This window comes from Argentina silus (genome assembly GCF_951799395.1).
Source record: "Argentina silus genome assembly, chromosome: 8".
NCBI classification, from domain to species: Eukaryota; Metazoa; Chordata; class Actinopteri; order Argentiniformes; family Argentinidae; genus Argentina; species Argentina silus.
Window position 1 is genome coordinate 3308707 of NC_139662.1, and position 21927 is coordinate 3330633.

At 51.9% G+C, this 21927-nt stretch overlaps 1 protein-coding gene across 1 annotated transcript in view; it reads right to left on the reverse strand.

Moving 5' to 3' along the window:
* The window catches only part of huwe1 (HECT, UBA and WWE domain containing E3 ubiquitin protein ligase 1), a 38316-nt gene that overhangs the window by 9737 nt on the left and 6652 nt on the right, over positions 1-21927 (reverse strand). The window contains exons 11-65 of the mRNA XM_083675497.1: positions 21662-21830; positions 21457-21557; positions 21031-21181; positions 20331-20458; positions 19972-20112; positions 19711-19819; positions 18810-18917; positions 18615-18716; positions 18337-18417; positions 18023-18129; positions 17202-17379; positions 16968-17059; positions 16622-16842; positions 16410-16467; positions 16037-16213; positions 15555-15800; positions 15190-15323; positions 14968-15080; positions 14656-14838; positions 14187-14403; positions 13935-14057; positions 13542-13779; positions 13072-13434; positions 12716-12772; positions 12146-12268; positions 11920-12015; positions 11342-11611; positions 10876-11028; positions 10595-10722; positions 10258-10339; positions 9955-10131; positions 9633-9783; positions 9045-9490; positions 8533-8728; positions 8225-8392; positions 7971-8119; positions 7697-7763; positions 7351-7574; positions 6960-7171; positions 6687-6869; positions 6106-6278; positions 5851-5981; positions 5094-5169; positions 4898-4996; positions 4120-4247; positions 3584-3743; positions 3062-3290; positions 2758-2936; positions 2524-2613; positions 2242-2402; positions 2073-2118; positions 1061-1408; positions 635-833; positions 407-531; positions 77-300 (exon numbers count right to left, since the gene is read on the reverse strand). Coding sequence (XP_083531623.1) covers positions 77-300; positions 407-531; positions 635-833; positions 1061-1408; positions 2073-2118; positions 2242-2402; positions 2524-2613; positions 2758-2936; positions 3062-3290; positions 3584-3743; positions 4120-4247; positions 4898-4996; positions 5094-5169; positions 5851-5981; positions 6106-6278; positions 6687-6869; positions 6960-7171; positions 7351-7574; positions 7697-7763; positions 7971-8119; positions 8225-8392; positions 8533-8728; positions 9045-9490; positions 9633-9783; positions 9955-10131; positions 10258-10339; positions 10595-10722; positions 10876-11028; positions 11342-11611; positions 11920-12015; positions 12146-12268; positions 12716-12772; positions 13072-13434; positions 13542-13779; positions 13935-14057; positions 14187-14403; positions 14656-14838; positions 14968-15080; positions 15190-15323; positions 15555-15800; positions 16037-16213; positions 16410-16467; positions 16622-16842; positions 16968-17059; positions 17202-17379; positions 18023-18129; positions 18337-18417; positions 18615-18716; positions 18810-18917; positions 19711-19819; positions 19972-20112; positions 20331-20458; positions 21031-21181; positions 21457-21557; positions 21662-21830 — 8790 coding nt within the window. The remainder of the gene's footprint in view (positions 1-76; positions 301-406; positions 532-634; positions 834-1060; positions 1409-2072; positions 2119-2241; positions 2403-2523; positions 2614-2757; positions 2937-3061; positions 3291-3583; positions 3744-4119; positions 4248-4897; positions 4997-5093; positions 5170-5850; positions 5982-6105; positions 6279-6686; positions 6870-6959; positions 7172-7350; positions 7575-7696; positions 7764-7970; positions 8120-8224; positions 8393-8532; positions 8729-9044; positions 9491-9632; positions 9784-9954; positions 10132-10257; positions 10340-10594; positions 10723-10875; positions 11029-11341; positions 11612-11919; positions 12016-12145; positions 12269-12715; positions 12773-13071; positions 13435-13541; positions 13780-13934; positions 14058-14186; positions 14404-14655; positions 14839-14967; positions 15081-15189; positions 15324-15554; positions 15801-16036; positions 16214-16409; positions 16468-16621; positions 16843-16967; positions 17060-17201; positions 17380-18022; positions 18130-18336; positions 18418-18614; positions 18717-18809; positions 18918-19710; positions 19820-19971; positions 20113-20330; positions 20459-21030; positions 21182-21456; positions 21558-21661; positions 21831-21927) is intronic.

A 21927-nucleotide genomic window follows, 5' to 3' on the forward strand; every position in this document is an offset into this window, starting at 1 on the left:
CCAGACTAACAGTTGTTTGCCTACAGGTAAGCTAGTACTCATTTTGTGTTTGTCCTGTGTATTTCGAGGGACTCACCTCCTCCTGAATGGCCGGTGGCAGGGCTGCCAGGAACTCGGGGCTGACCTCGGTGAGCCCGGGCCCTCCTGACAGCAGGGCGGCTGTGGAGGGGGGCAGTGCGGAGGTGGCGGGGGGGCGAGCGGGGGGCCGAATGCCCAGTTGGTTCTGCAGCACCTCACGGCGGATGTCCTCGGGAAGAGCTGCCAGGAAGGAGGGGTCGACGCCCTCTGGCAGACTGATGCCTGCGGAGAGAGAAGGAGAGGAGTGACAGAGGAGGAGAGATGGAAGGATTACTGTAGTATGCAGGGCTCGGGAATTTCACAGAGAAAAGAAACAGGAGATTCTTACCCGCCAGTGGGTCCTCGTCCTCGTTGCTGGTGGATGGGAGGGGCTCCTCCTGGATTGCCTGGGATTGGCTGTCGGCACTGTCACTCCGGGGCATGGTCTCTCCGGGGGAGGAGACAGAGGTGGAGCTAGAGGGGGGGGAGAGAGGAACACCGATGAATTGGTATACGTTCAAACAGTTCAGGTCCCTTGGCAATAGACATACAATTGTTCTGTGATTCAAGCACTCACCCTGTCTCTACATCTGCCTGTCTGTCCGTCAGACCGCTGTCCCCACTCGCAGACAGGTGACCGGTCTGGGCGGGGTTGGATGCTGGATCTTCCTGGGTGGCAGAGGCAGGACTGCTGGTATCCATTGGTGACCCTTCCAGCTGTGACACGCCTACCGCTGCAGGCTCTGAGGTTTCAACGATGTCTGGACTCAGGGAGGCTGAGGGGGAGAGGAGAGACATGGGGGGGGGGGGGAGGAGAAATGTGTCAGTTGACATCATTAACTCAAACTCCATGGAACAGGCATAGCAACAATGCAGGTAACAATGTGGTTAAACGCCCAAGTGGCTGTGATGGGGTGTATTCAAAAAAAAAAAGTGAATACAAATGTGCCCTTACTGTTGGTCAGTCTGTTAAAGAGTTTTTACAGTTTCAATGTTAGTCTACCTTCCCTGCCTCCATCCAACGCTTCTCCTCCTCTCTCACCAATAGTGGGCGTCGGGGACATTTCCATCTGGGATACCTCCGCTTCACAGTTCAGCCTATCGGCTGCTGCCAGGGGAGGGAGGCCCGCCCCCGCCAGGACAGCCAGCGAGTTGGCGTGTGACTCGGCCAACAGAAGGTCTGCGATTGGCTGGTGCACCTGCTGGCTGATGGCGGTCTCCAAGGACACCAGGGCCTGTTCGTGGGGGGCGGGGGTGGTGGGGGTGACCTCTCCTGAGGGGGGAGCAGTGAGGAAGCCCTCTGACACCCTGGGGGGGTCCAGACAGGAGACAGCCTGAGCCTGCTCACCCTCTGTGACCACAACACACACAGGAGAAGGGAGGAGTCAAACCAGGAAGTCATTGTTTCTCTGTCCAAGACATGCAAATAGATCAATGGTCCAAGGTCTATTGCTATTCAAGGTGAGAAGTTGAGAGGCTCCACTGAGGAAGGCAGTAAGTTGTATAGTTATCTCCTTTACGGGGTGCACTATCCTGATCCCCAACAACAACACAACTTACTACCTCACCACAGCAGAGCCGATGTCCACGCCTCGCCTTTCACATCCAGCTATGGAAGAGCAACAACATGAAAAAAAGCACTGAAAGCTACAATAACGCGTGACGTCAAATAATACATTTGCAATACTGTGGTTTCCATGTCGATGGAATGACGGATGATAAGCGCTGGTGGCCGCCGAGTCGTCATGGCGTTGCCGTGGGAAAGACAGTAGACTGTATAGTTATCTCCCAGATCTGGTGTGATCCTAAAACTATACAAACTACTACCTCAGCCCACAGCATGCACTACTGGCTGCTCCACTCCGCCCATTACCGGACCAGTCTCCGCTTGGTTGGGGGTGAGGCTCTTTGCAAAGCAGGTTTACACAGTTCAATTTCGTTAAGTCTAGATTAAGCACAAGCAAAAAAACTATACAATATCTTAGTCAAAATTTGAAGATAAATGGTAACCTTACCAGCAGTGTTCTCTGCAGCACCATTGACGGTGCCTAACCCTGAACCCTGTAGACAAAGACAAAAGAAAATGGATCGTGATTGAATATCACTTATAGAAGATTGTACTTATTAACCTCTTTGCGTGTCTGTTCCTCCAGCAATGCCCCTCTGTTCTCCCCCTCTTCCCACCTGCAAGCTCTGTTCTCTGGCCTCTTCCGCTCCTGACGCCCTCCTCTCGTTCTGCTTGGCCTCCTCCTCCTCCGCCAGCTGCTTCCTCCTCTTCTCTCTGCGCTCCTCCAGCTCCTCGTCACGCAGGCTTTCCAGGTGCTGCAGGATGGGCATCTTCACCACTGGGACAGAGATAATAAGAGAAGGGGCCAGTTAGCACAACATGATGGGATGTGCGTGTGTGTGTGTGTGTGTGTGTGTTTAGGTCCACCAGTCTCGAGTGTTTAGAAGGTTGGCATTTACCTGCTACACAGTCGTGCATGCTCTCAGCATCAAGGACTTTACACTCGTCTGTCCATCGGGTTAAGGCAGTGGGAATACTGGAGAGGGTTCCTAAAAACAGATTTTTGATTTATTTTAATTTTATTTTTAAACATTGAAAATGTAAAAGTGGAAAACGATCTCAATGAAAGTCTCTGAACTCCGGCGAAAGGTTAAAAGAACCAGGAGCGACCGGACTAGAAGGTTCAGTCTAACCTGCTTGTCCCCCTGTGCTGCTCTGCTCGTGGAAGAAGTCGTCGAGCAGCTCGTCGTCCGAGCGGGCGATGATGTGCACGTCCTCGTTGCCCACCAGTAGACGGGCGCGGCCGCGGGACTGCAGGGGCAGAGAGCTGGACAGCTGCAAGATGTCTGCTGCAGCGCTTGGGCCAAGCAATCTGGACACAAGAGGAGAGAGACGCGGCAGAGTTACAACCAGTGGAATAGTCTACCTACCTACACACACACAGACACACACACACACACACACAGACAGACAGACAGACACAGACAGACACTTCACCTTTGCAGGATGAGCGGGGGGTTGGGCTGCCGGTTGCCGGGGTAGTGGACGTGGATGGTGTGGCCCGTGTTGGCGGTGAGCTGGCGCAGAGTGCGTTGGCTGCGGCCCATGCCCTGTGCCAGGCGGCTGCTCGTGCCCGCTCCGCCCAGTGTGAGGGACCCGTGGTCAGCGTGGCGCACCATCAGGGGGTGGGAGCTGGGGATGTTGCCTGGGGAGGGAGGGATGTCAGCTGAAGGAACATGATAAACAAAGAGAACAGTTGCAGACATTAGGGGGGCAGGTAGTTGACGACCCCAAGTCACTCGACCATCATGACGATTCAAAATATGACACCCTAAAAAAAAAAAAAAAATCTACTTTTACTTCTAATTCTACATTTTTATTTCAGAGATATCAGTTTGAAAACAGTTTTAAAAACTGCGGACAAAGTATTCAAAAGTGTTCAAAATCTAACACGCATATAATATAATTCATCATAATTAAGTCATACAATCAGACAATGACCGTAAACAGATGACTCACCGGTGGTAGAGAACATGTTGTCAAACTCTATGATGAGGTCGTCGTCCCTGTCAAACCTCTCAAAGCGAATGTGTGGGGCAGCGTTGATATCTGGGAAGTCTTCGTCCAGCTCCATCTCTGAGCCTTCGTCGTCGTCGTCCTCATCTCCTTCTTCATCGTCCTGATGAGAAACACCAAACGCTGTAAGACTGACTCAATAACACCAGAGTTCTCCCCAAAGGATGGAAGACTGACTCAATAACACCAGAGTTCTCCCCAAAGGATGGAAGAGGGGAGCTGCACCACCCTGTCGACTTGTAAACATTTCAGAGCTCTAATGGAATTGCTCTAATGATAGAGGCTCTATCTTTGATTGCCAATGACATCATTCTTAAAAGGCGAGATCGAAAGTTATGTTCCTCGGTTAATTCTGCATTTTAGCAGCATTTTGAGAATAGTCAAATAAACGCAAGTCTTTTTTGATAATGCAATCCATTTTTGAACCTCGTTCAAAAAATCCTGGGGAGAACCCTGAAACACCGTGTGTTCTTCCTTACCTGGTCCTCCTCCTCTTCCTCTTCTTCCTCCTCCTCTTCATCCTGGCTGTCCTCGTCGTCGTTGCTGCCGCTGGAGTCTTCCTCCTGCGTGTGCTCCTCATCCTCGGGCTCCAGGATGTTCATGGAGTCTGAGAGACAGAGGGAGGAAAGTCAGACCAAACCATTCAACATACAAACAGCGCTGACAAAACTGAATTACTAGTACCCCTTTCAGACAGAGGAGACATTATGCTACTGTAGTGCTTCAGTCACGCCATTTTGTTGTGTCTGGCAGGGAACGCTACGGCTTTTTAGAATGGCAACTAAACCTACTATGGGGATAGTTTCACAGCGCTATGGCTGCACCATTTTTCTCTGTCTGAAAGGCAGCTGAAGCTGCACTGTCAATCAATCTTACGTCAACAAGTGCAGGATGCCCACATTAGCGCGATCCTCTCCAACGTGTTTGGCATTATAAATAAAGGCTGTCTGGAGAAAGTGGGATGTCTTCCCACAATTACCTTATGGGTCTCAAAATGTCTAGTTGGTTGGCACGTTAAACAACTGGCTAATGACGTTTGTTTAGGGTAACTAAGCATTCGTTCCAAAACTGGAAGTGGTACTTTTTCCTGTCTGAAAGGTTATACTTGGAATGATGAATACAGTTATCCAAGCACAATTGAAGCTATATTTTCTGTCAGAGCATAACATACACAGCTACCATGTAGACCACTGGAACTTAATGCAGTAGTTTTAACCATGCTATTTCCACAATTAATGTTTATTGTCTGAGTCTTACCTTCACGATTGGCCTGAAGAGTGGAAGCCTGACTAATATTGGAGGGGGCCTCATCCATCAGAACATCCTCTTGTGATTCATCCTCTGCGCTGCGCCCAACTGAGTGGCAGATAACACGACCAATCAGAAACAGCCCTTGTATAACATATGCCCTTTTCCAATGCCCACCTCCCACTCATGAATCCAGGCTGCTTACCGATAATGGTGCTGTTGACAGTGCCAGCGTCTCTCTCCAACAGCTCATCAATCAGATCCACCAGCTCATTCTCCACCTTCACATGTTAGAGAGAATAATAATAATAATCTATTTGTATAGCACCTTTTTAAAACAATGTTACCAAGTGCTTTACAAATATATAAAACACATGCAAATAAAAACAAAAATATAAGTAGAAACAGTAAAACACAACACATTAAAAAAGAAAAAAACTACGAAAGGCTAGTCGAGAAAAATGAGTTTAAAGAAGAGATTTAAAAGAAAACACTGATCTAGCCTAACATCCTCAGGCAGGTCGTTCCAGAGTCGAGGGGCCCTAACAGTAAAGGCGCAGTCACCTGTTGTCTTCAGTCTAGACTTCTGAAAGGGCAGAAGGGCCCTGCCTGAGGATCTTAGGCTGCACTGGGGCTCACAGGGGATTAAAAAGGTCCGAAACATAGTCCGGTGCCAGACCCAGCCGAGCCTTAAAAGCTATTCTAAAACGAACAGGTAACCAGTAACAAAAGGACACTGAATGTTGAAAAAAAGATAAGACACTATTCTACCAATGGGCACCATCACTGCAGTCGTACTGCATACATTATCAGATCTCAATGCCTGGAGAGGAATTCACCATCTCAGGGTAAACCATTCTGCTGATCAGGGTAAATCATTCTGCTGATCTGCACACTGAACTGCATTGAACACAACTTGGAAAACAAGTTAGAACTTGTGTCTTAGCCGTGTATCCACTCACCTGCATTGCCTGTGTGCTGAGAACCTCAGGCTGGCCTGCGATGACCACCGTATCTCCCTCTGTCTCTCCGTCCATCAGGTCACTGTCTGTGCCCTGGACCCTGTGACTGCCCTCAACTGGCTCTGCCTCGCCTGAAACACACCACATTAATGAGGCTTGATGCTTTACCTCAATCAGTCCACCATGACAATTTCCGACTTCCAATGTGGTTCTGGTGTGTATGTGTGTGTGTGTACAAGCATAGTGCCTTTTTACCTTGGTCCTGTGTGTTGCTATTGCTGTCCCTGGCGGTGCCCACAGTGTCGTGCTCAGTCTTGTTTTTGCTGGAGCCTCCCTTCCCTCCAAACAGACTGCTGGGCTGGTTGACGATGCGGGACAGGGTCTCCAGGGGCTTCAGGGCAGCGTTCACCGTATTGGCCATGTTGGGACTACAGACACACAAAGTAAGGAAATGGGGTGGCTGTCTAGACTGCATTTACATAGCTGAGAGACATTAAGTAATCAGCAAGCATTAACATAAGTACTCCCCATCATGACGACATACTTTTAAGTTTCACTTTCATTTTGTACAGTGTGCCCGTGGCATTGAGCCATGTGGAATCCACACACAAGCTCCACACGGCAGGCTAGAGGGCACTGCAGGCACGCGATGGGGAGCCGTCTTTGGTTCAAGCTATACAATTTATCTCGTAGCATCACTTAAAAATCAGGAACAAATCACATCCCACAGCTAGTGATGCATGGTCAAATTGAGCGGCAGTATCTAGTCTAGTGTGTGTGTGTGTGTGTGTTTGTGGGGGGGGGGGGGGGGGGTCGTAGGGCAGTGGCGTATCTACCTGGAGAGGTCTAGGCTGTGGGGGACGCGGGCGAGGTCGTTCACCAGGCCCTTCTTGAGGAAGAGGCGGATGATGTTGTTCATGCCGTTGTGCTGCGTCTTGGCAGCGGCTGTGCTGTAGAAGCTGGAGGTGGAGGGGCACGACTCCATGATGGTGCTGATGATGCACATCACCGCCTGCAGCCTGGGAGGGGAGAATTTCAGTAGGTTTTCGTGATTCAGTGCAAAGAGAGTCATGCGGTGTGATCAGCAGCGTTGGCGGCGACCCTCTCACCTGGCATGTTTCTCCGTGCCCTCTGCCATGGCCAGCGCCCGGCTCAGTGCGGCCTTCACCTCGTTGACCAGGGCCACTTGAGCATCTGTGCCAGTGCCGGCGGCTGCCAGGCTGGCCAGGAAAAGACGCGCCAGGGCAGGGGTGTCTTTGTCCTCGGAATTCTGCGAGTGGGGCAGCAGGTGGTCCAGCACAAAGGCCAGAACACTGCAGTCCTACAGGGCACAGACAGAAGACTACAGTCAGGACACGAGGTCGAACCGAACCAACACCAATACTATGATAAAGGTACTGGGGGTAGGTATGGCAATAACAACAACAACAACAGGAGTTTATCTAACAGTTTGTCCCAAGTACAGCCAGAGGTTTGAGCCTGTGGTGAGGGCAGACCAACCTCCTTGATGAGCTCTGACTGGCCAGCGGTGTAGCAGTAGGAGGCGATGAGGGTGGCGATGCCCACGTAGGAGCGCACCAGCTCTGCCAGCAGCCGCAGGATGGTGGAAGTGGGCATCAGGGGCTTACTGGCCTTAGCTTTGGCCCCTTTGCCCTCCTCAGAGCTGGTGCTCTTCTCTCCCTCTGTGGTCTCCTTCTCCTCGCGCATCTCCTCTGGTGTCGAGGCTGGGGACAGGGTGGAGAGAGTTAGGACTGAACACAGACAGAGAAAGAGACTAAACACAGACAGAGAGATGGATGGATGGATGGATAAGTAGGGGGAAGGGGGGGGGGGGGGGTGTGGTCACCTTCTCCCTGGGGTGTCCCAGACTGAGACGACTCAGCCACGCCTCCATCGGCAGCAAACACCTGAGCCTGGGAGGAGAGGCAGAGAAATTATCACCTACAACATATAAACCAACACAGCACCACACACACACACACACACGCGCAGACACACACGCACAGACACACACAGACACACAGACACACACACACACACAGACACACACACACACACAGACACACACACACACACGCAGACACGCAGACAGTACAAATTGGTCAGGGTCAGACACTCACATTGATGTGGAAGGCGGCCCGGGATTCAAAGTCGCTGCCCTGCCGTGTGAGCCTGTACTGCTGGTAGACGTCATCGCCCACATCCTGGAGGATCTGGCACAGGTCCTGCCCACCTGGCACTGCCACTGCTCTCTCCTCTGGCCGCTCAGCTACACGACACACACACACACACACACACGATTACTTCTCAAAGACAAGTGTGGGCTACTAGGCAACATTTCTGCAGGCTTTTCAGCAGTCTATGTATGTCGTACCCTCTTCAGGAGCGTGGTAGGCAGCCAGGGCATTGAGCATGTCGTAGATGACCTCTTTAATGGTGTCAGGGATGGGGGGAAGTGGGGACAGCTTCAGGGGGGTGGTCTTCACCAGCTGAACAGCGTTGGGCCCCTTGATGCGCAGGTTCTCAAACTCATCATCAGACGCTGTGGAGAGGAGGCAGGGAGAGAAAGATAAGAGACACCAGAAAGGCAGTAAAACACCTCACTACCAACAGCACCTAAAATTAGTACACTTTCTCATACACGATACAAAACATTTCAATAGATTTCCAGTTCTAACACACCGGTGCCGGCTCCGCGGGGTGCAGGCAGAGCGATACGGACGCAGTTGTTGGCCGTGTCGGCGAAGCAGTCGGGGTTGCGGCACGCGGCGGGGCCCAGCACGCGCAGGATGTAGTTGATCTCCCGGGAGCCCAGGCTGCCCGACACCACGCCGGAGGTGGTGCTGCCCGCTCCGCTCGTCACCGCAGACCTCACCACCTGAGGTTATACAGGAGGGCAGGGGACAGAGTCGCTCAGGGTTACCAGTCAAAAGGCGAGAGTGAGGTCAGAGATGAAGGAATGGGGGGTGCATGTCAACAGTCTCCGGTGGTTTCATCTCCCTCTCTGCTTTCCTACATAGCTGATCTGATAACACAGGATAAGTTAAAGCAACATGGTAGATTCCTATCAGGGGGTTGGCTTTTACTGGTCCAGCTTTTACTGAGACTATTGAGATCAACCTTGGGAGGCGGGGGGGGGGGGGGGCTCTCACTCTGGCAGAGAGAGAGAGAGAGAGAGAGAGAGAGACTCCTACCTTCTCCATGGTGTGACGGAGCGTGGCAGGGTCCTCGATGATGTGGCGGAAGAGCAGCGTGACCAGTGGCGTGAAGCCGTTGAAGCCCGAGCCCTGCGTCAGGCCCAGGATCATGCGTGTGCTCTTGAGCTCGGCGAACATCATGGCATAGTGATGGGTGCGCGTCAGGCGCAGGCAGAGGCGCAGCGTGGCGTGCAGGGTGTCGGGGTCGACGGGCACGCTGATCATGCTGACGCAGGCGCGGATCAGCACCGTGGTCATGTCCTCCGTCAGGCCCTGCACCATGATGGCGCCCGTGATGGAGGAGCGCTCAGATGCTGACGCGGGGTCTAGCGGGGCCACGGGGGGAGGGGCCGGGGGCGCCGAGGGGCCGGTGGACGAAGGTTCCTTCAGCTGGCTGCCATCGTCCTTGGGAGCGCTCATCTCTACGGCCACTGGGGCTGAGTCTGTCATACGCAGACAAAACACACTTAAGTATAGACACATCTCCACACAACAGAACTAGTCTAATGAAATGCCCGTCACAATAATATTACACAGGCGATAACGACTCTGACAGAAGTAGTTGGTGTTGGGCGTGTCCGTTACCTGGGTCGGTTTGGGTCTCCTCCGCCTTGCTCTTGTCCGCCTCCTCCCTCTCGGTGTCCGTCAGGCTACCCGTCTTGGCAGGTTTGGGGAGACGAGGTACTCGTTGGACTGTCAGCATCACGGGCCTCCGGTTACCCGTCTCCTCATTCACCTGTTAGTCAGAGGGAGAGGAACGGAAACACTCGAGTTGAAAAAGGACAAATCCTCTTGTTCCTTTGTTTTTCAACGAGTGCTTTGTGGCCAAGTATAGGAGTGCTATGGGGCTACAACTGGAGGGTGCTAGGCTGTGTGTGTGTGTGTGTGTGTGTGTGTGTGTACATACCTGCACCATGGTGTTGAACTGCACAGTGTATCTCCTGCGGCCTGCGGTGAAGCGGACGCTGCTCTCTCCGGCTCTCCAGGCCGAGTCGATGGTGCTGTTGTTGGAGGCGCTGTAGCTGCACCAGCGGCCCGAGCGGTCGTCAAACCACCGCCAGTTGTTACCGTTGGGCTGCAGGTACTGGAGGGAGGGAGGGAGGGAGGAAGAGAGGGGGGGGGGGGGGGGGGGTGAGATTGAGCAAGACTGGTAAGAATATGCACACCTGTGTGTGTAAATTCAGACCTCTGCAGTCAATTCCTCACACACCTTGTTCATCTGTGCTCTGCGTTTGGATGAAACAGCCATTTTCTCATAGAAGTCAATGATCAAGAGCACTGGAGTGATCCATCTATACAGAGAATCAGAGACGGACAACAATCAGTCATGTTATACTCTTATAGCGGTCCGTATATTCCTATACATTTATATACAATAAGATGTAAGACATTGCCGACATATTGCCAAAACAATAGAAGAAATGCATTGTAATAAAGGTTGATGCAGTTCATTCTAACATGTCAGTGTAGGTGAAAGGCGTTCCTGCAGGTATGCTAGTCTCCTCAGTCCTGTCCTCTGTCATGTGAGGATGGTGGGAAGGACTCACTTGGGTGTCTGGATGTCCTTCTGCTCCTTGGCAGCCTGCAGACAGGGCTGCACTACCTCCAGAAGCTTGATCAGCACATTCAGGATCCCACTGTTCTCCACCACTCTGGCACAAGACAGCTTCAACTCCTACAGCACGGTCACACACAGCAGGAGTCAGCAGATGCACACAAGGAAGGGTGTGTGTGTGTGTGTGTGTGTGTGTGTACTGAAGGGATCTCTTTCTTTGTCAGTAGCTAAAATTGCAGTAAAATGAGTGTGCGTGCGCGTGCGTATTGGTACCTCGAACAACAGCGTGAGCAGTAGGATGCGGGTTGCCAGGTTGGAGGCCTGGGGCAGGGTTGCCATCTGTCTGGTCCACTCTGACACGGTTTTGGTGTCACTGGTGGTCAGGGGCACGGCTGCCTTGATCAGCACATCCGCAGCCTCCCACACCTACAGATAACACACACACACACACACACATTACACTAAGAAGCTAAAAAACAGTTTCAAGGCAAATTCAATAACATTTAGTAATGATAGTTACTCTCTCTTTCATAGGCAACAACATAGTTATTAAAAACAATATGATTGTTTCTCAGAGAATTCAGCTTTTTAGGCACATTCTGACATGAACAAACCGATAGTCCGGTGTTGATGATGCAATCCAGCGCCACGCTGTTCAAAAATCCTTGGGGGAGAACCCTGTGGGGGTACTTATTTTCAGTAAGTACTCAAATTTGCCCGTAGCGTACGTTCCACTGACCTGGTTGACAACCTGGCGCAGGATGAGGTCTCTGTACTCGGGGCCGCTCCTCTTGATGGCGGTCATGAGCAGGTCACACAGGCGGTACACCGTGTCGGGCAGCTCGTCCAGCAGGTGGAAGCAGCCCGGCAGCATGGAGTCGGTGAAGGTGTGCAGCTCCGTGCTGTCCAGGGGCTCCGCCTCCAGGAAGCGCTCCAGGCAGCGAGCCTCCTCCTCCTCCGCCCGCTCCCTGGCTCGCCTGTCGTCTTCCTCCCGCCGCCGAGCCGCCTCCTGGGGGGGGGGGGGGAGGCAGGGGGGGAGACGATGTGAGCAGCTGCTCTGGTTAAGTGCTCGTTATTCATTTATGAGTTTTCGTCCGTTCATTCAACAGCGGGGTTTACAGTGTGCCTGTGTGTGTGTGTGTGTGTGTGTGTGTGTGTGTGGGGGGGGGGGGGGGGGGTGTAGTGCGGTTGTGGTGGTGGGTGTGCCTAAGTGTGTGTGTGTGTGTGTGTGTGTGTGTGTGGGGGGGGGGGGGGGTGTGTGTAGTGCGGTTGTGGGTGTGCCTAAGTGTGTGTGTGTGTGTGTGTGTGGTGGCGCACCTCGGGCGAGTCAGAGCGCTGCTCCATGCTGACCTCTTGTCCCAGAGACATGGCGATCGCTCTCATCATCTGGTCCTCTTCAGACATGGTCAGGTCCTGCAACACCAGGAGGAGAGGAACACTAACTAAACACAGCCCTGGTCACGTGAACACACAGTGGATGCGTACGCTTCGACGTCCCTGTGTGTGTGTGTGTGTGTGTGTGTCGATAAGAGTGCGGTCTTACCCTGACGGCTCCGCTGAGGAGGGGCGGCGGGTGTGTGAGCAGGTACTCGGTGGCCTGCTCCATGGTGCTGGTGTTGAGGAGAGCCTCCATGGCGTGCTCTCTGGAGAAACCCATATCCATCAGCTACGGGGGAAGGAAAGAAAAACCAAAATGCAGAAAGTTACAGGAGAGACGAAAGGAAGAGAGAGAGAACAGGAGAGAGAGAAATAGAAAAGAGAGAAGACGGTGGCCCGTGAAGCACAGAGAGATATGAGGAAAGTGAATGAGCGAGACAGATAAATCATGATGAAACTCGACATACATTCTTTCCAGACATTCCTCACCCTCCCTTTATTTTCTTTAATAGCTCAGAAGCGGCCTCCTACTCATCCTCCCTAACCTCTCCTTAAAACCTCCCCTTTATAACCCCTCTCTCTCTCTCCCCCTACATACTCAGGCTGACTAAATATTTGCTGGTTCCTTCCCTTTGATCAAAACATCTTCCCTTTGAACATTTTTTTCCTATCAAACTGAGCCCCCATCCTCCCCAACTCCTGTCCCTGCCCCCTCCTCCCTGTGGGCTCTTTTTACCTGCTGAAGTTGTTGCTGGCTGACCTGTGGCTGCCTCTCCCTCTCTCTGCCTCCTCCCTGTCATAAGACAAAGTGGCCGCGCCGCGGGCCAGAGTTCAGGTTATAGGGTGTAGGGGGGGGAGGAAGGCGAGAACAAAACGGAACAGTCCAATTTGACATGCCCGTCTTAGTATCCAGCAATGCTATCAGAACTAACAATGCTATACATTACATAACAACTTTCAAAACCATCTAATAATCATCAAAACTATCAGGCTATAATCTAACAATATAATCAAAGCCAAAAATACATTTCAATGAGGAAAGAACCCCCGCATGGCCTCACGTACTGACACACATCATTAAATTCCCCTCACCTGAGTAAGCTGGGCCTGATTGGCCTGGGGCTCTCTCCTGGGGGTGGAGTTGGTGGGGTCCTCCACGACGCTCCCTGCCGGCGCTCCGGTGGCGGGTCCTGGCCCCGCGGGCCCCTCTCCCGCCGCCACCACTGCTCCGGGGGCGCCGCCGCTGCTGGGTACCACAGGCCCCGTAGTAGACGCCGCTGACCCTTCCTCCTCCGGGCGGGCTGTGCCCTCCCTCTCCTTGGCCAGCCTCTCCTGGATGACCGGCTCCCCTCTCAGGATGTGGCACAGGATGGCCAGCATGGACTCGGCCATCCGGCCCCCGTAGACCTTCAAAGGCTTGCGGTTCCACAAGCTGCGGATGCAGGTGAACGCCGCCTGGAGGGACGAGGAGACGGTGAGTATTGCGTTTTATCTTAGTGACTCTTAACTGTGACGGCTGAGAGCCGAGCTCATCTGGTGTCACCGCCGTACCAACCACTGACCTTCTGGGTGACAATGAGGAAGCGGAGGGCGCTGAATTGGGGGGTGGTGGGAGTGACCCCAGGCACCTTGGCAGGCAGCGAGTGGGGCGAGTCCAGCACGGTGCTGGGGTTCACCATCTTCTCCACCAGCATCAGCCAGGCGTCCAGGAACTCTCCGGTCCCGTCTGGCAGCTCAGCATGCTCCAGTCCCTCAGACACGGGCACCTTGCCACCCATGGACAGGGCCCAGTTAAATGTCCTGGGGGGACGCACAAAGGCATCAGTACTGCTAGGCAAAAAACACTTTAAGTCCTGGAACATTCAGTGTCATCGAATAAACAATGTCCATGAGCGACGGCAATACAACTACGCAGGTGGGTAAGGTGTCGGGTTGGGTAGCAGTGTTCTACTCACTCAAACAGGGCGTCGTGCCCCCCGGAGCAGAAGAACTTCTGCAGCATGAGGTGGTAGGGGTATTTCCTCTCATCAAACAGCATGGGAGATGTGAAACCCACTGAGCAGATGAAAAATGTCAGCCTAGGGGGGGGGAACAGAGAGGAGTTAGCCAGTCTTAAAACTGCTATTTTTCGTTAAAAAAAAAAGAAAAAAGAAGGTAAGAGGGAGAGACTGCGGTTTTACTACCAGACAGTAGTCTGAGTGTTGTACCTGAAGCGGGGGGTGGGGGTGTAGGGCGGGGGCTGCCAGCTGAGGCCCTTGGTGAGCAGCTTGGTGAGGGAAGAGGCGGTGGCACGAGCAGCCGGGGTCGGGGCGGTGCCGGTGCTGGTGGCGTGGTGAGAGCGGCGCTGGCGCACCGGAGAACCCACACACAGCTTGACCAGCAGGCCAAAGAGCTCGGCCAGGGCCCTGCCCAGACGAGAAGAGGCTGTGGACAGAGAGAGAGAGAGAGAGAGAGAGAGAGAGAGAGAGAAAGAGATGGGAGAGTTAGATAGAGATGCATAGGACAGATATACTCTCCGGTGGAAACAACACACCATTGTGTATTACAGAACTATGGGTGGGCTATCATGAGGTCATTATTTAATCCATGCGATTTATCATATCAAAAATAATCATAAGAAAGAAAAGCACTGATGGTAAATCCGTGTGATGATCAAGCGTGGAATTAAACACTAACCGGAGAGCAGAGGTTTGATCTGCTTGATGCGTGTGGCCATGGCAGGGGTGAGCTTGGACTTGGTCTTGGGGTCAGCGGTGGTCGGCTCGTCAGTCTCCATGGGGGCCAGCGTGTCTCCGTCCAGCCCCATCCCCTCTAACAGACCCTGAGCCGAGGGGTCCACAGACACAGCCTCAGCCTCAGCTAGGGGGACACAGACAGGGGGAGAGAAAGGGTTAGAGCTAGAGGTAAGGCTGTGGTGGTGGTAGCTGGAAGTGAGCGTATGCTTCTTTAGATTTGTTTTTCTGAAGTGGTAGAGGAAGGCTCCGTTACCAGTTCTCCTGGTCCCGGAGGGAACGGTGGTGGCAGCGCTGCCAGACGGCTTCTCCTCCTTGGGCACCAGCTTCTGCATGTCGGCCTGGCCAAACTCACAGCCTGGGGGTAGACTGGGGAAGGAGACATAGGAGAGGTTGGTCAAGTGTTGCAGACTGCTGAGAGGGATAGAAACAGAGCCAGAGAAGAAGAATAGCAAGAGAAATGAGGTTGCAGACTGACCTGTTGGGCGTACAGAGGGACAGCAGCACAGTGCTCTCCCACACCAGGGAGCAGTAGAGCTGGCTCAGCTTGTTGAGGACACTCAGGCCCAGCTGGGAACCCCACTGGTTCACTGAGATGGCCCTGATCTCACTCTGCTCACACACAGGGAGGGAGAGGAGAGAGAGAGCACTGTCAACTCACTAACCTGAGCTCAACACAAAACCCATTACAAACCCACAGACAACTAGGATCTGAACCTTGACAGTTGGTTGATCCGACAATTGGTTTCTTTTTACCCATCGTGCCGATAAAGCTAATTTGAATTGAACAAAACTAAAGCTCTAGCCTCTACTTTGCAGTATTCCCACATGTCCAATGCTTACCTGTCCTACCCTGCAAGTGTGGACGAACATGAGGATGTAGGCGTGCGCGGCGGTGAGCGCGTGCAGCAGGGGCGTGGCACGGGCCGACAGGGTGGCGTCAGTCACGTGGCCGGCGGTGGCGAGCTCGCGGAGCAGCACGGAACCCCCGGGCACCTCGATGGGCCGGTGGAGCGGCTCCAAAGCGGACAGGATACTTTCCAGCTGACACAGCCCCTCCTGAAGGACCTTGGGCTCATGGGACAGGGTCTGGATGGGCACAGCAGGACAAACATTTCAGTCTCTATTATACTCAGAAAAGACTTAGGCTTGGCATTACAGTAATTGACAATCCCGGACTGCATGAGTCAATGGCATTACATGAGCAAACATTGGTCTGTAAGTGGGGGTTTTTTGGGGTTTTTTTTCACACTGCCTAAGAATGATCACAATTGAATACTGTTGGAGCAGCCCTATGTTCATACACCTGTGCCAGCCAGTCTCACCAGTATGGACTTGCAGACCCCGGCCACGGCCTGGCAGGCTGCGGAGGTGGGGAAGTCGATGGGCAGGTTGGGTAGGCCCAGGATGGAGACCAAGGGCAGCAGGCCCTTCTGGTTCACAAACTCCTGACAGTGGTCATCTGTGGTGTTGTTACTGAGGATGGACTCCACAAACTTCATCTGGGGGGGGAACACAAATGGGAAACCACGTCAAGAGCAAAGCTTGTGGAGATACCAGCACCGTCGTTTGCTTTCACTTTCTACTACAAACTCCAGATGTGGATGAGGAAGGACTCGTTGATTCCAGTTAGCTTTTAAGTCTCATAGGTGACACATTTATCACAAACCATCAAATAATGAGAGCATGAGCACGCACCACGTTTAAAATGTAATCCATGAGCGGAATTGGTATCCTCTCCTCTGTGCCAACGACCCTAGAAAAACAACACAACTGGACTTTACTCACCAACTACCAACATGGAATCAAATATTCATAGTAAAATGATGCTATCAAATAACAACTACACAAATATAATGTCAACTCTTTCTTGCAAGTCTACTCTACTGGGTATTAATGCAATGCCATACATATCAACTGGCACTGACTGTCTGTTGCTCTCTGGCTCCCCCTGCTGCTGGCTGAAAGTGTGGAGGGCCTCCTCTTCCTCCTCATCTTCACTGGAGGCCTCCTCGGCCGCGTGGCTGGAGCGGGCCGGGGGCACCGCCACTGTCCCATCAGCCTTCTGGATCGACGGCTTCTGACAGATGTACTCAGGGGCTCTTCCCAAGTTGCAGATCTCCTCGAGTAACTGGGAGAACAGACAATATTGCATTAATTTAGGATGCAATTATTCTTTAAAATGGTGCTGGTCATTTCGGATTTTCAAAAGGCATCCTGAACTTGCGCTATGCTTTCACTGCGAGACTACCCCACCTTGATGATGGCAGTAGTGGCGTCAGTCTTCAGAGTGGGCTGGTGTCTCATCAGTTCATCCACAGCACTGCCCAGGTTTGACGCTGTGTCTCCTACACAGACAGACACATCGGCATGTTTACATACGCAGACACAACCTCAAACATCTCTTTCAACAGAGAGCATTATTGTCGCCTTACTGGACTACTAGAAGTGGGGAAAAAAAAAAAAAAAAAAAACACACACACAACTCACCCAGTGGGTCAGAGCTGCGGCGTCGGCGCATGGCGGGCAGGTAGTCTGGAGACAGCAGCACCTTGAAGAGGCGCTCAAATGGCTGGCATTGGACAAAGGAGTGCAGGCCACGCGCGTTCAAGCACAGGGCACTGAACACATTGGGGAGGGAGCCCAGCACCTCGCGGGTGGCAGGAACCTGCAGAGAGAGAGACTGTGAGAGAGAGAAAAGGGAGAAAAGAGAGAGAAAAAGAAGGGGAGGAAGAGAGAGAGAGTGAGAGACAGAGTGGCGAGGGTAGGGAACAACTTGGGAGGCGGGGAGGGGAGGGGCGCGGGGGGGGAAACCAAAACGCAAAGGCAATCAGGACCAGGGGGAGAACAGGAGGAGAGCAGAGGGAGGGGAGGAGAGGTGGGAGGGAGGGAAATGGCTTTTAAATGCAATGCTATGTGCCAGAGTGAGTGAGGGGGAGGGAGGGAGTGATGAAGAAATGAAGTTGGAGGGGGGAGGGGCTATGTGAGGGTAGAATCTGCAGTGAAGGCACTCTGTCCACTGACTACCGCCGTGCATGAGCCCCGCTGAAAGAGAACATGTGACATTTAAACATGTCAAATATGTGGGAGGAGAGGGGGGGGGGGACCAGTGATAGGGAATGAGAGGGATACAGTGGGGGCGACTGGAAAGAGGGACAGAGAGAGGAGAGGAGAGAGAGAGAGAGAGAGAGAGAGAGAGAGAGAGAGAGAGAGAGAGAGGGAGGGAGAGGGAGGGAGAGAAAGAGAGAGAAGGAAAGAGAGAGAGACACAGAGTAAGAGAGCACAGGGGGGGGGAGTGCTGGCAGACTCACGTCTTTGATGAGAAGGGCATGCAGCATGACATCAGTGAGACCGTTATCCTGCAGGGAGGAGAGCAGAGACGGCTCCTGGAACACAAACACCGTCACCACCTCCGTAGCTGAGAGGGAGTGTGAGAGAGAGAGAGGGAGAGAGAGAAAAAGGGAGGGGGGGGGGGAGAGAGAATGTGTTAAATACCACAGAGAAAAACATAATTGAGAACTTTTAAATATGCTTAGGGTGAACACTGCAAAAATGTCTACAGCAAAGTGATATTGATCATACACAATGACAGCTAATCTATCAACTTGTGGACAGTCTAACTCACCCAATAGGAAGAGAGACGGTCCATAATACTCAGCGTTACTGATGATGTGCTTGAGTGAGGTAGGCAAGGACCCATCCATGACTGGAGAGAAAAGGCCATGCAGGCAGACAGACATGGATGTTAGCCAAGTTACATCCACGGGGCATTCATCTGAGACATTTAATAAAGGGAATATATCCACCTATGGCCTTTGCATTAACGCATGGCTTCCGTTCGATGTTGAAATAGCAATAGCTCCGTTAACGTAGTTAGCGCGAGAGTCGTTAAAGCTAGCTCACCGTGGCGGATGCCATCAGAGAAGGCGGGGTCCTGGATGGCTTTCTTTAAGAAGTTTAGCATTGACTTCAACAGAGCGGCACGCTGGGGGATACACTGCATGCCTGGAGGGAGACATGGGAACAATGATGGCATGGCAGAAAAAAAATAGGAGAGAGTGTGAGTGAGTGTGTGTGTGTGTGTGTGTGTGTGTGTACCTGATCTGGGCGTGCTGGCAGTGCTGCTCTGTGATCGGTGGTCCACCTCTGGTCTGGAGCCAGAAGAGGTGGAAGGGCCGGGGCTGCTCTCCATGGCAACATCTGACCCTGTAGGAATGGCAGTGTCACCATAGCAACCGTAACACCACTTCACTCATTTACATTTACAGCATTTATCCAAACCGACGTGCAACAAATATATTTGTTTAAGGAAATGAATCATCTATCCATCAGTCATCATAAGAAAAACAAATCTATGCTAGGACCAGGGGCCATTGGCAGTCACAATGCTAGAAGAAGGAAAAATGTTTTCCTTCTTCTAAAAAATGTTTCTTCTTCATTTTTTATTTTATTTTTTTAAATAGGAGAGAAACTTGTACAGGGGGGTAGTGGGGAAAAAAGAGGTCTTTAGGAGCGACCGTTAAGATGTAGCCTGAAGAGATGGGTCTTCAATCTACGGTGGAAGATCGGTAGTGACTCTGCAGTCATGACAGCAGTGGGAAGCTCGTTCCACCAGCTGGGCGCCAGGACAGTGAAAAGCCGTGACCGAGTAGCACGGCTGCTGCATCTACGTAGAGGCGGCAGTGCCAGGTGGCCAGCCGAGGTGGAAGAGCGTAGTGATCGGGCAGGGGTTTAGGGGATGACCATTGCTTGCAAGTAGGGAGGGGCTGTTCCCTTTGCTGCCCGGTAGGCGAGCACCAGGGTCTTGAATCAGATCTTGATTCTCTTTATAGTAGAACTATTTACAACTGGACAGTACCTCCACATGCAGTATAATCATACGACTGTCATCAAAAAATGGTCAAATGTAACTACAAGTATTGACCTTTGACACAGTTTATCCATACAGATTTGTTGAGGAATAATAACAATATGATGTGTTGCTGGTTATGAGACTGACCATCCATGTCTGTGTCCATATCCTCAGACTCTACAGTCTGGCTGTTGGGCCTCTGGATCTTTGGCTTGATGACAAAAGGGCACTCTTTCCTCGACAGGTCCACCTCATGCTGCAGAGAGATTGTCGGAGGGAGGGAGAGGGGGGGAGGGGGAGAGAGAGAGAGAGAGAGAGAGTACAGGGGTTTGGCACTTGTTCCAGTGACATTGAGCAAGACTGAGTGCTGGGTCAGGGCCCAGAGCAGGAGTACGTCACATCACCCACCTCCAGTCTGCTGATGAAGATGGTAAGGCCGGTGTGGGACTGAAAGGCAGCCATGTCCAGGTTGGTGATGAGGTCCACGACTCGGACCGCCCGCGTCACAAACGTGATCTGGTCCTGCTCATCCCCGAGGAACTTGATCACCTGCAGACAGAAGTTGAGACATGCAAACAATATGTACGCAAAAACATGGCCTGTACACAACAAAGCCATTTAATATCATAACTGTAATTTCTGTAATAATTCCAAAACTACACAGTGGATACACCGCATTAAAAACAAATCTTGAAATAGCTCCTACAACTTATTTCCGTTGTCGATAGATAGACGGACGGACAGATAGACGGAGAAGAAGGTTTCACCTTGAGCAGGGCTTCCATCATACCACAGGAGACCAGGGCCTCCCCACCGGCGTCGTAGCTGGCCAAGTGGTAAAGGAAAGAGAAGAGCGCCGTGGCAAACTGGTGCGGGTAGGGCTCCATCAGAGGGTCTGACAACACAACACAGAGGGTCAAGCAAAGGCCTCACAAAGTAACAACACTTTTTTTTTTTTTTTTCCTGACCAAGTACAGGTACAGAGTACTCAGTTTGGGCCAATACAAGAGTACTCATACAAGTACTTTTGGAAAGGAGTGCGCATCAATGTCATTTTGGGCCAAGAAACATCAAATTGATGGAGGGGGCGAGAGAAACGACACATTCACCAACAAGATGGCGGCTATGTTAGTGGAAAAACGAGGATGTCTTCTACTATAGTTCCTGAACTACATATACACACTTCTTATAGGAAACAAAACATTAAATGCATTTTACCCCCATCTTGCTCAAAAAATGTTTAGCCTGCGCTTTGAAGGCTACAGATTTCAGGTACCCAAGAGGCTCGTCTTGCTTTTTTGTAGGCAAAAGTGGAGTTTGGTGGACCCTAGTATCGGTTTGGAGGTATCTGGGCATTTCTCCGATACCAAGTATGAGCATTTGAGCCTCTTTCCGGCCTGATACCCGCATCAGTACATCCCTAATATTGACCAAATAAGATTCTCCACTTGGAAGCAGTGCACTCACCTATCATGGCCTGTATGCAGTTGCGCACCAGTACGGGCAGAAAGCCATGGTAGGAGGCGGTGCCGGTGCAGTCGATGATGTTGGAGAGCTTCGGTGTCCTCTCCAGATGGACAATGGACGTTAAAGTGCGCAAAGATGCTGCCTTTATGTCCTGATAAAGAGAGAGAGACACGGTACTTAGGGATGGATAGACAATGGTGACGGCCACAAAAGCTGTGGCCACAAACCAGATCGCAAATTTCAACTTCATAAGTCTTGAATTGATTACATTAATACTAATGGCATCAAAAATACCATTAAAGCTCATAAGGGATGAGTTGAGATGATGGGATCCAATTTCACACCTTCTATTGATATGTGCCGTAGACCTACCAGCCCATGAGTGGCAGGAGGCAGAGGCACAGAGAGAAAAAGCTTTGTTCTCACCACTAGCTGTTTGTCTGTGATCTGTAGGACATCCACCAGCTCCTCTATCAACCCGTTGTACAGAATACTGTTTGCTGACTCTTGGAGTGCATTGGAGTACACTGTAGGGGGAAAAAGACCGTTACAATATAACTACTCAGCAAACTCATAGCAAAGAGTGTGGCGGAACTAGGCCTGACGGTGGAGGACACTCACACACACTCACCCAGTATAGAGATGGCATGCAGTCTGGCCTGCACAGCCTGCAGCCTCTTCTTGTGGTTAGAGAAGCCATGGGCCAGTCTGATGTGTGTGAACAGCAGGGTCTGCTTGTCTTTCGGGATGTTGTACATCACCGTCAGAGACTCCATAATCTCAGACGGACTCTCAGAGATCTGACAAGACACACCAGAGGCATGGACTCATTCCCAAACTGCAATCGTGCCAGCAGACTGTCTGTGTCAAATCTATAATTTGTTGTGACAAAATAGA